Below are 17,364 nucleotides of genomic sequence, written 5' to 3' on the forward strand. Positions count from 1 at the left end.
AATCACCACCATCACCAATCAGCTGTCATTGACAACGATCAGATCACGATCACCATTATTCATTGAGCACCGATCAGGTCATAAATCACCGTTCATTGAATGCTTGATCCCCGTTCAATGAGCACCGATTAGATCACAGATCACGTTTCAATGGGTACCGATTGGGTCAGATCAATGCCATTGTTCAGCGATCACCAACCATCATCCATCATCACCATCATCATCAATAATCTAATCATTATCAAAATGGATTACAAATCTTGTTAAAATAATTAGGTACATTTCATGTCATGTGGTTGTGCATGACTACTGTGTCCTCACACAGATTCCTGGTGAAAATTTCTGTTATTATATCAAATGGGTTTTAGGAAAGATTTGTTATAAGATACATTTAATATTTGATGACAAAATTTGATTTGCGGATTTCAAAAAGCGGCGAGAGCTCATAAAATAAATTTACATTATCAAATAAAATATAATACACTGCGTGCTAAGTCAAACATTTTTACAAATTATAATTGCAATTCCTATCGACGATTTAACCATTGCAATCCCAAATACACAACAAACTTTAGGTTAGTATTAGTACATTAACATAACACTCACAATAAATAATCACCACCATCACCAATCAGCTGTCATTGACAACGATCAGATCACGATCACCATTATTCATTGAGCACCGATCAGGTCATAAATCACCGTTCATTGAATGCTTGATCCCCGTTCAATGAGCACCGATTAGATCACAGATCACGTTTCAATGGGTACCGATTGGGTCAGATCAATGCCATTGTTCAGCGATCACCAACCACCACCTTCATCATCATCATCCTCACAATCATCATCAATATTCTAATCATAATCAAAATTGTTACAAATCTTGTTAAAATAATTAGGTACAATTCGTGTCATTTGGCTGTGCATGACCACTGTAGTCCACACACAGATTCCTGGTGAAATGCATTATTATATCAAATGGGTTTTAGGAAAGATTTGCTATAAGATACATTTAATATTTGATGACAAAATTTGAATCGCGGATTTCAAAAAGCGGCGAGAGCTCATAAAATAAAATTACATTATCATATATAACATTACACTGCGTGCTATGTAAAACATTTTTACAAATTATATTGCCAATGTCTATTGACGATTTAACCATTATAATCCCAATTACACAAAAAAAATATATAACATATGCTTGATCCCTGTTAAATGAGCACAGATTAGGTCGTAGATGGCTGTTTAATGAGTACCGTTGTGTCAGATCACTATTCATTGTTCTGCGATTACAGTCATCATCAATAATATAACCATTATCAAAGTGGATTACAAATCCTTTTAAAATAACTACCTACACTTTGTAATAAGGTATTATATGTAGTGTTCCAGGACATATAGTCGAACTTCAGGAACTGATTCAGGATAACAAAATAAGTAAAAACGTTCACATCGTGCTAAGTCTTATTTTGTTTTGTTTTCATTTTGGGATTTTCAATAAAAAATTATTTCACAGGAACGAGTATAACTATTTTAATTAAATTTCGGAATCTAATTCCTAGTGTCTTTACAAAATAAAAATTTTGAAAACGTCACAATAAAAAATAGCAGTCAGTTTTTTTTTTTTTAATATTCAGTATCTTTGTAATTATTTGTTTGATCAATTTTTACTTATTACAAAATTTATTAAGAATTTTATTTTGTACAAAATCCGTTGACAAACAATCGAGTACAGTTGTGCACCATAATGCAAGCTGAAAATTTTTGCCTGTTTTATTTTCTCCACTAATGTAATAAAAATGATTAATAATAATAAATTAGTAAAAATTATCTCACATTATGGTGCCAAGCCTACTGCTGGATTAAATGTTTTAAAAAACTCGTGTCCTGAATCAGTACTTGGAAGTACGATTAATTGGTTCTTGAACACTATATATAATCACTACTGTAGACCACACGTAAATCTTTGTCCAACTATTATTTATTTTAATCTTAATTATTATATCAATTGTGTTTAAGAGAAGACTTGCTGTTATGATTACATTTAATGAAAAATGTATAAGGGTAAGATACATTTATTAAAAAAATTGAATGTCATTTTCTTAGGTTTATTAATTGAAAGCAGCTATTGGACGTGTATTCTTCTGGTTTACGGTGTTAAGTGTAAGTATCAAATTAGGCAGAATCACTGGATGTAAAATATTAATTGGAAGCGATTTTCAGGTTTGTATAGATTGCTACAGATCTCAGAAATCCTGTGGGATGCTCTTATTGGTCTTTGTCATTAAAGTAATATGATATCTTGTTCTCTTTAGAGGACAATATCTACTAGAGTCAACATATGCACTTCCTTCTGCATGATTTTTAGGTTTTTTTTTAAGGCAATAGTATTTTTGAAAAACAAAGCTTTTTTGGTCTTCAGTCATTTGACTGGTTTGATGCAGCTCTCCAAGATTCCCTATCTAGTGTTACTAGTTTCGTTTAGGTTACCCCCTATATCATATATCCCTAACAGTTTGTTTTACATATTCCAAACGTTGCCTGTCTGCACAATTTTTTCCTTCTTTCTACCTGTCCCTTCAATATTAAAGCGACTATTTCAGGATGCCTTAAATGTCTCTTCTTTTAACTATATTTTTCCAAATGCTTCTTTTTTCATCAATTTGCTCTGCTAACCTCTTCATTTGTCACAATCCACTTATCTGATTTTTAACAATCTCCTATAGGACCACAATTCAAAAGCTTACAATCTTTTCTTCTCAGGTACACTGATCGTCCAAGTTTCACTTCCAGATAAAGCTATGCTCCAAATCTTTTCCTGACATTTAAATTAATTTTGATGTAAGCAAATTATATTTCTGACTGAAAGCTTGTTTCACCTGTACTGTTTGGCATTTTATATTGCTCCTGCTTCACCCATATTTAGTAATTCTACTTCCCAAATAACAAAATTCTTCTTTCTTTCTCTTACTATTTTTACATTCAGTGGTCAATCTTCATTATTTCTACTACATTCATTACTTTTGTTTTGTTAATTTTCATGGGTAGTTCTCGTGTAGGACTTCATTCATGCTGTTCATTGTTTCTTCTAAATCTTTTTTACTCTGCTAGAATTACTATATCTTCAGCAAATCATAGCATCTTTATATTTTCACCTTATACTGTTACTCCGGATCTAAATTGCTCTTTAACATCATTAACTGCTAGTTCTATGTAAAGATTAAAAAGTAATGGGGATAGGGAACATCCTTGTCAGACTCCCTTTTTTATTACAGCTTCTTTCCAATGTTCTCAACTATTACTATTGCTGTTTGGTTCCTGTAAATGTAAGCAATCTTTCTTCTATCTGTATTTGAACCCTATTTTTGTTTTTAAATGTCTAACCTTTTATTTCAGTCTACGTTATCGAATGCCTTTTCTAGGTCTATAAATGCAAAGTATGTTGGTTTGTTTTTCTTTAATCTGAGTGCTAAAATTGCTTTTCTTGCCACTACACTTTTCCTGAAACCAAATTTGTCTTCTCCTAACACTTCTTCCATTCTCCTCCTCAATTCTTCTTTACAGAATTTCAGTTAAGTGCATGTGCGAAAGATTTTTGATGCATTAGTTAAGCTAATTGTTATTTATTCTTCACATTTATTTGCTTCCTGCTTTCTTTGGTATCATGACTATAACACTCTTTTTGAAGTCTGACGGAACTGCCCCTTTTTTATAAATATTACCAGTTTGTATAATCTATCATTTCCTCACCTGCACTGCACAGTAATTCTACAGGTATTCCGTCTATTCCAGGAGCCTCTCTGCCATTCAAATCGTAATGCTCTCTTAAATCCAGATCTCAGTATTGTTTTGTCCCCTCTCATCCTCTTCTTCCTCAATAACACCTTTTTCTTTCTAATTTCCTCCGTATAACTCAATATATTCCATCCACTTAATCAAATTTTTCTTTTGTATTATAAATCTGTATAGCATCTTTGTGTGAACATTATTAGATTTTAATTTATGCACCCCAAAATTTTCATTAACTTTCTTGTATGCTTTGTTTATATTACCAATGTTCATTTCTCTCTCCACTTCTGAACACTTTAATTTACTCTTATTTTGGTAGTTTGCACTTTATGTTTATAATATTTCTTAAATGCCGATAATTCCTTTTACTTTCTTCATCACTAGCATTCTTATATTTTCTACATTCGTTCATCAGCTGCAATACATCCTCTGACATCCAAGGTTTTCTACCAGTTATCTTTGTTCCGCCTAAGTTTGCTTCTGCTGATTTAAGAATTTCCTCTTTAATATTCTCCTATTCTTCTACATTTTGTACCCTAATCTTTTTTACTCAGACCCTTTGCAATGTTCTCAAAAATCTTCTTTACCTCCTCTTCCTCAAGCTTCTCTAAATTCCACTGATTCATCTGACACCTTTTCTTAAGGTTTCTCAACCCCAATCTACATTTCATTATCACTAAATTATGATCGCTATCAATGTCTGCTTCAGGGTAAGCTTTGCAGTTGATGAGTTGATTTATAAATCTTTGCTTTACCATGATATAATAATCTGATACCTTGCAGTATCACCTGGATTTTTCCATGTGTATATTCTTAGGTGTTGGCCATTACTAAATTATACTTTGTGCAAAACTATTTAAGTCAGTTCCCTCTTTCATTCCTTTTTCTCAGCCCATATTCACCCACAATATTTCCTTCCTTGCCTTTTACAACTTGCATTCCAATCTCCAACTATTATTAAACATTCATCCCCTTTTGTGTAAGAAATTGCTTCATCAATTTTTCGAATACACACTACCTCATCATCATCATGAGCATTTGTGGGTATATAGACATTAACAATTGTTTCGGGTTAGGCTTTAATTTATCTTTATTACAATGATTCTATCACTATGCATTTTGAAATACTCTACACTTATGTTATTCTTCATTATGAAACCTACTCCTGCCTGTCCTTTATTTGAAGCTGCATTAATTATTCTAAAATCACCTGACAAAGTTTTCCCTCCGAACCTTAAACTAAATTTACAGATCTATTCATTTCCCCCCTAACATTCCATGCTCTGATGTGAGAATATTATTTTTTAATTTTCTGGAGACCTCTTCCTTAGTAGTCCCCATCCGGAGATTCGAACGGGAGACTACTTTACCAACAGAATATTTTAAAAAGGAAGGCACCTCCATTTTTATTATTTGAAAATACAGAGTTATATTTTATTGGAAAAAAGCAGCTGTAGTTTTACATTGCTTTTAGCTGCATAGAACTCAAGTCGAGTGATTTTGATATGGCAGCACCCTCTTTCGGGAATCTATCTTTAGTATCTATAAGAAGTATCTTCAGTATCTATAGGAATCTATACGGTTGCATTTTCGGTCCAGCTACTTTGTATTACTGATAACTCAAGCCCCTCACCATTGGCAAGGTCTCATAATTTATAGAGGGAGAACTCATGATGAAAGTAACAAGGTGTCACCGATGAAGGTAACAAGTATCCGAGAGAAAATTATTTTCTTCGTCCAGGTAAAAAAATGAGTTAGAGTTGTAAAACAAAACTGATAAGATATCAAACCTGAATGCAGAACAATTGTTCTCTTTATTGCACTAGGTTTAAAATGGTTTACCCAGAAAATCCCTTGAATTTCATTTGACTCATTAGAAAAATATGTTTATTGAATATAAAATTATTTTTCACTAAACAACATTTTATTTTAATTTCAGTATTATAAAGTAATATTCATTTTGGTATCCGTAAAAAAATAAGTAATATCTCATTTTCCCGTGTAAATTAGATTATTAAAAGCAATTTCTTTCAAAAATTGTTTTGTGATAATATTTTTAATTAAACTAAAAAGTCATCAATTCTGAAGATTGACCAAAATAAATATCACATCTTTAGTTATAAAATTTTGACGTTGCACTTCATAAGATGTGTCCCCTGTTTCTTTGTTTAGGTTTTCATTCATTATTTTGAATTTTATCTCAATTAACAGTCAATTTCAATCTTAAGAATCAATAGACTTTTATAAAATATTTATTTTTATTAAGGATTATTAAAAAAAAATTTTTATTATATTTAATAAATATTCGATTGTTAGCTCGTTTAATCATTATCATGTATTTAACATTTTTGTACAACTAAAAACATTTGTCCCAATCCCTTACTTATATTTTCAAATAACCCGGTAGAAAATGAGATTTTGGGACGAGCATATACGCATGCGCGCCGAATACTGTGCGCAATGCTACACCTTGTTACTTTCATGGGAGAAACTAGTTTTATCAATGCAATACTGTGATTTTTGTAAATTGAGGGAGAGACTTGTTGGGTGGGGGGAAAAAGAAGGGCTTTGAATTTCCGTAGCCTATTTGGTATTTTTATTTTTTTGAAAGTAAAACGCATCACAAATAATTGAAGGTAAATTTATCCTTTGAATAGATTTACATAAAAAAATACGGAATACTTCTCAGCTAGAAGTGTAGCATTTTTACAACTTGTAATACCAATATATATCCAAATTTTATTTTGTATTAGAAGTCACACCAAAGTTTAGCAATTTGATTTTCATTTTTTCCTATTACCGAAGATTACCTTGCGCGAACATTTACATGCCGATGTATTTTACTAAACATTTTTTTTGAATAATGAACAGTACTAAAGTAATATTTAATACATTTGTACGGATGTATATTTTAAGTTAAAAAGGCAGTTGTCATCATTGCTAGAGTTATTAGTGCAGCTTCAAGTAAACACTCTGGGATTGTCAATTAATTTTGAGTTGATAATTCGTTTATTTTGTTTTTGTGGTTAATTACAAAAAAGGCCTGAAAATCCAAATAAATATACTTAAAAATCCTGCAGGTGGCACAGGAATAAATGAAAAAAGAAGGAAGCGTTAATATGTTGACTCTGTGCTAGTTTAGATATAAGTTGAGGTGACATTTCTAGGTTATGTCATGTCAAACTTCAAGAATGTAAGTACAATTTCATAACTGATTTTATTAGTTCCTCGCAAATAAAATGAAAAAAAAAAAAAAAAACTGGAGCATTTGAAATACAAGACAATAGTAATAACAAATAAATTTAATTTCAACTACATCAATACATAATAACCACATGAAAAAGACAAGAGATAGTACACAATGCATTGTATTAAATATAAAGCACTTGTTTAGTGTGTACTGATATTTAATCAGTTGTAATATGTCAGTAAATTTGCTCAGTTATTGATAAAAATATTACTGTAGTTGCATATGAAAATATGCTACCTACAAAGAGCTTGACCATAGATAGAAATACCAGATTAACAATTACAATTAAAACATTAAAATGATAAACTACATTCACACTCACACACTATTTCTTCAGTTATCTTTCTCTCACATAGACAACACAGCATACTTGATTTGTACCTTGTCAGAGTTAAAAAAGATACAAATTAAATTTAAAATTGACAACTATTTCATTTAGACTAAATCATCACTGAACATAATGCTTCCACCTTAACAATTGTAAAGTAGAAAAAACACTATTTTAAGTTGATTCAGATTACAGGTACTTCTTACACTAACAGACAGGTAATTAAAGAACTTAGGTTGGAAAAAGAAAGATATCTTGAAAGGATGTACCATAGGCCTTACAGGAATAAAATATTTCCTGTAAAAGTCTGCCTATTATAAGAAGCCTCATCGACTGACTTAATGCATATCTCAGCTAGAAAGATAATCTTCTAGTTTATTCTGACTCATTAAGAAGCTATTGTTTACATCATTATCACTCTTGCACAGCAATATACTATAAATACCTCCCATTATTATTAACATGAATTTAAAAATTCATTTCTCGTAACTGGTAAAAATGAATTTGCATAATATATAGAACCACAAACACCATTTTTTCACACGCCCATAGGTATCACTCGTATCCGCATTATCGATAATGTACAGACAAAACAAATCTCTCACACTTGCATTCATACACACTCATACCATACACGCATTCCCATAACCAAAAAGAAAAAATCATCAATCTATCTATCCAGAGAAAGATACTACCCCTATGAAGCTCCTAAACAAATTGTAGGTTAACACTTAAAATGTTGTAGATTCTCTGAAGTTTGTAAGTAATTAAAATTTAAATTATGTAATTCAGTAATTGACTGTTTCTACATAATACACAAGTAAAAATGGAATTGAAAAACAACCAATAATTGAACTCAGTAGTCCCCTTTAAGTCTTAATTCACTAATTTATGATTTAACAATATGTTTTTGTTACATATGTATTTAATTATTACCTAATAATTATTATTAAGGTATTTCAGTACATACCTTTAAGGATTTAACTCAATAAATTTAACAATAACTTAATTTAATAAAATAACTTATCTTCAGATGTATTGCCATTTATTTATGGGATCATAAATTTTCCCATTATGGAACACCACTTTTCTCTATACATTCGGCTGGCCACCTTGAAGATCTATTACTTTTCAGGAGACTTAGATTCATTCATGTAAACAAGGTTATACTGATTCTCCCAACCAATATGAAAGTTTAACAATTTTACTTTAACTTGAACTCGATTTTAGTTCAAAAACTATTGAATTTGACTATAATTTGATGTAATCTACAAGTGTCAGCATTTCTTTAAAAAATTTTATGATTGCCAGTCATTACATCATTTAACTGAAACCCAGTTACAGATGATACTCTATTTAAAATAACAAAAATATGCCAAAGTTTCCTTAAAGGAGATCCTGGATTATAGCTTATACAATTCTTTCTCGAGTACTGGTTTACATTATTATTTTTAGTATTTAAATTTTTTTGTTCTATTTTTTAATTTTCATCATTTATTTCCAACAGTTTATTAGAAAAAGATTTTATATCATCTTGTTTTTCCATTTTTGAATTTATGGAATTTCATTTCATAAATATTATAAATTGATTTAATTATATCATTTTTTTCTTGTTTTCAGTTTTACAATTTCCTTTTCAATGTTATCAAATTTGGTCATTTAAAATTTCTGAATAATAATTCTGTTAAAAAGTTTACTAAATAAATATTTAATTTTCAATAAATACTACCAGTGTTGACACAGGTAAGGTTATAGATTTTGAAATACTAGAAAGTACTGCCAAGTGAGTGAAAATTAAAAAAAATGTTAAAGAAAAACTGGAAATTACCAGTTGTATGATGAACTATACTGGAGTTAGTGGCCGAAAGGAAGTTGCTAGTGCAGTGGCCATATTTGATGATTGTGAGTAATAATAATAATAGGTATACAAAGTACTTGGGTGATAGTGGTAGCGATTGCAAAGCCTTCATTTAGGTACTCAAAAGAAAGCTGTACATTGATTATGTTCCCATTGTAAAGCTGGAATATATTGAGCACATACAAAAGTGAATGGGATCTCATTTGAGACGGTTGCTTAAAGAATAACTTGCAGAATTATTTTAGTCTTTTTATTCAATTTAGAAAAAATGTGAAGAAATGCTTTAAATAAAGTATCCATTTATCAAAGACTGCAGAAAAATTGCTGTTGGGAAAAATTTCTAGTGCAAATTCAGTCGATCCAAAATCACAGGTGAACAATAAAAACACTATTTACCGCCAGCTGTAGCTTAAGTTATAAAATCGAACTTTGAAAGTCTATCAGATGTAAAAATTTCCATAAAAGGTTTCTATGGCAGTACCCAAAATCCTTAGGAATCTTTCAATAGTGTCATCTGAAATAGACTTCCCAAATTGCTTTCATTGGACTTGATGCACTCAAAGTTTAGTATATGATGCTGTCTTGTCTTTTAATGATGTTGCTTAGGAAATTATGTTTATATAAACACTTAGTAATTGAACCCAGTCATAGTGCACTAAATATCCTCAAAGAAATTAACAGAGCAAGAATAAGTAAAGGACTATTTCATGCAGTTAAAAAATGTAGTACTATGAAGAGAAAGAAAGAAGATGATGATGATCCGATATATGGGCCTGTCGTATTTTAGAGTAAATAATATTTAATTTGAGTTTTCTGGAAATTCTTATTCTTAGGTAGCCTATACTACATACCCTTTTTAATTAACCATTTTTAATTCTAGTGACAGGTTGATCTCATAGAATCAAATACCCAGTTTAGTAGTATATTTTCTTACAGGTTTTATTTTTTGTATACATGTTATGATATTAGAATGAAGGGATACCAAGGGTGAAATTGGGTAGAGAAAGGGTATGCATCGTATGCAACTATAGCCTTTAATTTTTATAAATATATTAAGTTATATTGACATTGATTACATTAATTGGTCCTGGGTAAGACTTTTAACTACTCCAATCTACTCCTGATCATTCTCTTGAAGAGGTAGGAACCATGGAAACACAAAGAGATAGGAACCATGGAAAGAGATTGGAAACCACTCACAAATATTTGTGGCCAATACAATTTCTAAGAAGATTCAATAGCCATCTTTTTTGGTACTTCTGGTGCATCTTTTTGGTACTTCTGGTGTTTCTTTTTTTGTAATTTGGTGCTTCTTTTTTGGTACTAAATTGGATGTAAGCTATACGTGTGGTAGTATATGGAAACAGTATTTCCTTACTAGAATTTGCATAATAAGCCAGAAATTGGCTTTCATGCATGCTGGGGAAGTTAAAATTATTTAGATTTAATTTTATCATTACATTTTTGTAGTGTTAGCCCACCTGACTAGTCTTGTGGTTAACTTCCAGTCGCAGATCAGTTGTTTAACAGCTGATTTTTGAAGTCGAAGGTTCTGAGATTAGAATCTTGGTAAAAGCTAGTTGATTTTATACTAGATAGTGGATACAGGTGTACTTTGGTGGTTAGAGTTCAATTAACCACATATCTTAGGATTGGTAGGTCTGAGACTGGTACAATACTACACTTCATTTACATGTCACTTATATCATCCTCATATAATTGGCCCATGGGGGGGTTGCTTATTGTTTATTAGATGAACAGATTACAATGTACACTTTAGGAATGTAAAAAACTTTTGAATAGTACTATATTTTTCTATATTATTTTTCTTTATAGTTGATTTTATTAAAATCTTATTTAAAAAGTAAAAGTTATGCATGAAGTTTAATATTGTTATTTAATCCATCTAGAAAGTATATGCAGAAATTATCTCAAAATGAATTTAGCAATGTACAAACTAACCTCCGCTCAGATACCATGTAATCAAGATATCACCACATATCCTTGAATCTGATTAAAACATAGGAAAACCATTATTGATAGAAACATAAATGTTAAATAATTTATTACTTCTAGATGTCTGGCTCAGATAAAATATATTTTTGGTATGCATATGTATTTGTTGGTACTTTTATTTAAGTTCAAAGCAGAAGGAGAGTGATAAAAATTCATTTATGAACTATGACTTAGGTAGTTTAGTTAAATACGGTAAAAAAAAATTGTTATTTTTGGTGTTTCCATCCTAGGTAAAGTTACTCTAAACCAATAATGAGCATGTGCTCTCTGGAACTAATTTTGAAGCTATTGCCTCTTACTGCTTTTTTCACTGGTAGATTGTCGTACTTACTACCAATATCTTTTTCATTCACTTGATGATGGGTTATGTGGATGCAAGTCAGATGCTCTACCTCTACCTGAGGTCACTGAGACCTTGACAGCCAGTGTATAATAAGTGTAGGTCATTTGTGGTATTTATTTCAGATGTGGTGGCTGAACATTGAACCTAATGACTTTAAGTCCTGTCAGCTGAAGCTTCGTACACTCTCTTAAAGTGCAAATGCAAATAGCCTTTCTTTTAATGTTAAGTCTTTTATTAGCTTCATTATTAGTCCATTGACTATTTCTGTTATTTTTTTAATTTTTACATGAGCTGTATGAATAATTATGAAAAATTTTAGTAGTTCAGTATTTTTTATAAAAATCTAGTACCTTTTTTCAGAGGCATTATATTTATAAAAATCAAATGTCATTTATTGACTAAACACAAGTAAAATTTAATTAGCAAAATTATTTCCTAACGACTTGATTATCATGTAAATTTTAATCATCACTGTATGAACCCTGCCAGGGGAATTGCCAAACTTAAAGTTTTTCATGCTAGCTCACGCTCACAAGCTCATTTCATTTCATTATGTTCTGTGTTTGGGTTGCATATGTAGTGTGATGGACTACTTCTATAGTATTACTAATTATTTTTAGTGGTAAGTGTTGTATTGTGTGTATAAAAAATTCATATACAGTATAATCAGGCTGGAAAAAACAAAAAAAAATATAGTTTATATTTGTAATTTCAAAGAGTTGGTGATCATCTAGCTGAAAGAGTTGCTTGACACACAGGGCAGTAATGTGACTAAATATGTAAATAGTAATGATTCACTCTCAGATACTAGTTCACCTATCTCAGCTAAAGAACAAAAGTTTAGTAGTGCTTGGTTTGATGAATCCTATTAAAATCTTGAATTCAGCCTAGTGATAACAAAAAACAAATGCTGTATTGTAAATACCGTAATACCAAAATTAACAGTAACGGAAGCCTTATTCTTAGACATGCAAACACCCCTTAGTATAAAGTAAATGTAGAATGTATAATCATCATCTCTAGTATAGCCACCATTCTATTGACGGCATCTGTTCCTCATTACATAATAAAGTTACTGAAGCAGAATTATAGAGCACAATCTTCCTTTAGTATTAATGAATACACTACCATCAGTTAATTATTTTGTAAGTTTGGACCCTTTTTTTTTTACATTTAAATGGTATTTAAAGTTAGGGGTAGCTTTCTTTACTATTGTTGGTGCTTTTAAATTTTTACAATTTTTAACCACATTTAATATTTTAATTATTGCATTCCATGTTTAATAAGTACTGCTTTAATGGTTGATGCTAGAAATATCTATCAGAAAAACTAAAGAAAAATTCTTTTTGATGAATCAATTCTTTTACAAAATTATTAACCGTTTCTATTTGGCATTATGATGATTCAAAAATGGTAGAAGACTCATTCCTAAGCATCACCAACATAAAGTTAGTAGTTCATTTTTGTTAAAAGCAATTATTTTGCTGCTTGAAAAATTAGTACCATTCACAAACTTGTTAGGATTTACCGCTTATAATGCCTCTGTGATGATGGGACAGCATATAGGAATTCAAGCTAGGCTTAAAGAGTTGAATGAACATTTATATATATATCTAGTTGCATTTATCACAGCTTTAGTTTGTAAACTTCAGAAGCTTGCACTGTTAATACCTTCCAAATGCTTTTGAAGAGCTCTGTAGTGTCATATCCAATTTCATTCAAAAGAAACCAAAAAGATAAGAAAAATTTAAAGCGATCCAATATTTATTGAATCTTAAAGGTCATAACTTTAGCTGAAATACAATGGTTGTCTATGAATGATGTTCAAAGGATTGTAGAACAGTGGAATGCATTACTGTCTTATTTTAATTTTTGTGTTGTAGAAGATGGAATAGAGCAAGCCTAGTCAACTTTACATGCTTTCCAAAATCCTGTCGTAAAAGGATATTTTTTATTCGTTGCAATTTTCCTACCACATGACACACGTGTATCAGGGTACTTCATATAGGCTTCACCAGTTGCTCTTAATTCTTGCAGATAATAAACACTTCTTTCTTAGATATTGAGAATTATATTTAGAAGTTAGATTGTAGGCTTATACTGCAGCTGAAGAACACTGAATAAATTGAAAAAAACAAGGAATTTTAAGTCAAGTGTCATCCTGTTGGATTCTGCAAACAGGTTTTGAAGAGGGTAAATTTTTGCAATCCTCTTTTAAGAATCTGTCTATGTTGAGCCCAGAAAATTGCAAAAGAACTGTTAGTATCAAGAGAATCATTAACTGATTCACCTAATGTAATTGCAGGAAGTGTTTATGAAGATTTAGGCAGGGAATGGCAGTTAGCAAAGTTCACAGAGTTATCTGTGAACATCCCAAATTTTACAAAATTTTTGAAGGCAGTGCTCTGCTTACCACATTCTTCTGTTGCAACAGGAAGTGTATTTTCTAGTGTTGCTATTAACAAGACCAAATTGCGAGACAAACTCCTATCCTCTACATTGTATGGGTTCCTTCTAACAAAGGAGAAACTGAAACGTTCATCAACCCAAAATTTATACATTTCAAAACTGTTTATTGACCTTGTAGTCTTCTAAGGATTAAGAGAAGGCTAAAATATTTGTATTTTGTACAAAAATATGTTACAATAAAATAATCTGATCTAAGTAACATAATCATTATTATTTTTACAATAATAATTTTCAATGTTTATTTTTCTATTTACCTAATTTTGTAATTACGAATTTTTTTTGTTTATTTTTGGTTATACTATGTGATTATTCCATGTAAGTTTTTGATGAATACTACTGTAGGTTTAATTTTAATGTAGGATTGTAAAAGATACACATGTAATATTTTCATAGCGTGAACGATAAACCAACCAGAAAGCAGTTACGATAAGAAAACATTAATCAAACTTTATTTCTTATTGGCCTGTTCTAAAAATAATTCAAGTAAAATAAGAATTCTAAAGAACTTTTATAAGTTTAGTAAATTACTGATAAGTCAAAACAGTTTTGTTTTATATCAGGAAATTTCGATGTAAATCTTCGAAACTGCGATGTTGACCACTCACACTCACTGAAAGGTGGTTAAATAAATGATCACTTAAATTTACATTACATTCAATAATATTAATGTTACTGATGTACAAACGGTTCTGTATATGAAAAACAGAAAAAAGTAAACACTTTTTCCACAAAATTTAAGTAAAATATACAAATTTATTTTGCAACCTTAAAATAAAAAAAAGTAACTTCGACAAATCGTCAGGCTCACTACCTTCGTCGTCACGGAGATTTAATTTTATTTTTGCAGCCCTTGTTTCACATAATCGTCTTCCTGAAGTTTTTCAGCATGACTAACTCATCTAACCCAATCGTCACTGGTTACCGTTCAGTGCATCATTCAGAACCACTTTAATACCTTTCATTATAAAATTATTGTTTCTATCAGTAACATCTCTTAATCTAAGCCCGCAGAAGTTCAATTGGGTTAAATTGACAGTGGTATGGTGGAAGGCGTTGTACTCCGTGACCCATACTTGCTGTAAACCTCGTTGTATAGTTTGGCATTATTAATAAACCATACCTGGCCGATCCAGCATGACACAAAATTAAACAGCAACCTTTACAGACAGGAACCTTCAAGCGTGTACTTGACAAATTTTGGCAAATATAATTTTTCGAGTGGTTTTGATTTACCAAAGTTTCATCCAAATAAATAACAGGGTGAGGATTTTCTTATTTCGAATATTGTACATTTTTTGATGGATTACCTCTCGTAATGAAACAATATCTTGCCTGCCTTTCCATTAAAAACTATCTACCACCGTAACAGTTTTTGAATGAAATCCTAGATCCTTAAAAATTTTCCTTAAAGTGAATACGCTACCGCCGTAATTAATTTCCTCTTGCAACGTGTGTTTTACTTTGTGGCGCTCTCATTACCCTTTGCAGTAATTAATTCGTTCAACAGTTAAGAGAGAAATACAAGCATGTGCTGTAGCTTATTGAACGTTGGCAAAATACGTAAACTATCACTGGATGTTTTTAAACTTTAAAAATAACAATAAATATTATAAACTATGTTTTTACTCTTAATTTGTAAATCAGGTGAAACTAGACATTTTTTAACAATAGAACACACACACGCATACACACACCCAGGCAGAGAGAGTGTCAAGTGAATCATTCCTAGTCACAGTTATAAGACACGTACACGGCACTGTTTTCGCAGCGCTTGTACACGGTCACGCGGAGTAGGAGAGTTGGGTCATAGTGGGTGTGAAAAGGCAAGTAAGTAGACGCTACCGACAGTCGGTGGGAAAACCGCCAATATAAATGGAAATGAGTAAAATTTACAGCTAATGATATAAATATGATAAGACAGATTGAAATGTAAAACTACTAACGACATATACGGTAAACAATTTAATGTTACATATTATTACTCAATCCATAAGTAATTTGTATAACGATGTTAGGAATTCAAAAAATGAAAATTAAGAAATGTCTCCACTTTTGAAATAAGACCCATTACGATATGAAATTACATTAAGGTAAGCTGGAGGTGTACTGATTAGAATATAAATTAGATTTTCTTCGTAAATTCTATCAGCAATATTAATAGGCCATTACATGAATAAATTTTAAGTCTTAATTACAGACCGATCGAAATAACTCATTTAGAGGGGAAAAAATTGTTACCTGGACTTCTATAATTGGAAATGGTAAAGTGGCTTATAATAAACGTAAAAAAAGTATATGCTTGATTGGGGGTAGGTGGAGGGTTAATTTGAGTAGTTGAAAAGGGGTGAAAAATGGTATTATTGCGATTTGAGGCGAAAGTTGACGTCAAAAAAAATTGTGGTTATTTAAGATACATAAAGGTGTATACTTTCACAGAGTTTCTTCAAAACTTTTGCGGAAATGAAAAATACAAAACGAAAAAAAGACGTTTTTTCGCATTTTTCTTGTAAATTTTGAGGTTATGTTAAAAAGTGACCTCTACAAAAATTGTAAATTTTTCAATGATCTACAAATTTTGTGTTGGAAATTTCTTTTTAACCCTCCACCACTTCCGATCACGCATTTATTTTTTTTACGTTTATTATAAACCTCTTTACCATTTCCAGCTAACAATTTTTTTTTCTCTAAGTGTAATTTGGTTGGAATTTATGTTTTCATAATTTAAACGCCAATTGTAATACAGACAATTCGAATAATTAATATTTAAAAGTTTCTAAACAGCCAGCCGAATGATAGTGCAACAACACATACACACACACACGCCCACCCAGACCCGGCAGTACCTGAAAAATTGGTTGGAGAAAATAAACTAAAGAGTAAAAGAATTAAGATTTTTACATTTTAAATTCATTGGCTAACTTGCGAGACGATTTAAAATGGATTTTATAAATGTTCAAAAAATGTTATATTTCCTTATGTGTATGTTGTAATCGGTTCAACTAGTGAACAATAAGCATCCTAGTAAAGTCTGTTATTTTTACACGGATTTGAATACTAATTTGTGGACACCGGTGTATTCTGGTGGTTGGGTTTCAATTAACCACACATCTCAGGAATGGTCGGACTGAGACTGTACAAGACTACACTTCATTTACACTCATACATATCATCCTCTGAAGTATTTATCTGAACGGTAATTACCGGAAGCAAAACAGGAAAAAGAAAGAAAGTGAACAATAAGCAACCCCTCCTCCATGACGCATTGAGTTGAGAATGATATGTATGACATATACGTGAAGTGTAGCCAT

The 17,364-nt window shown here is 31.0% G+C and overlaps 1 protein-coding gene across 1 annotated transcript in view; it reads left to right on the plus strand.

Annotated features, from left to right (window-relative positions):
• The first annotated feature begins 6,607 nt into the window (after positions 1-6,607).
• The window catches only part of LOC142330870 (uncharacterized), a 57,689-nt gene continuing 46,932 nt past the window's right edge, over positions 6,608-17,364 (plus strand). The window contains exon 1 of the mRNA XM_075376335.1: positions 6,608-6,985. Coding sequence (XP_075232450.1) covers positions 6,968-6,985 — 18 coding nt within the window. The 5' untranslated portion in view covers positions 6,608-6,967. The remainder of the gene's footprint in view (positions 6,986-17,364) is intronic.

Source organism: Lycorma delicatula, chromosome 10 (assembly GCF_047948215.1).
Source record: "Lycorma delicatula isolate Av1 chromosome 10, ASM4794821v1, whole genome shotgun sequence".
In the NCBI taxonomy this organism is placed as follows: domain Eukaryota; kingdom Metazoa; phylum Arthropoda; class Insecta; order Hemiptera; family Fulgoridae; genus Lycorma; species Lycorma delicatula.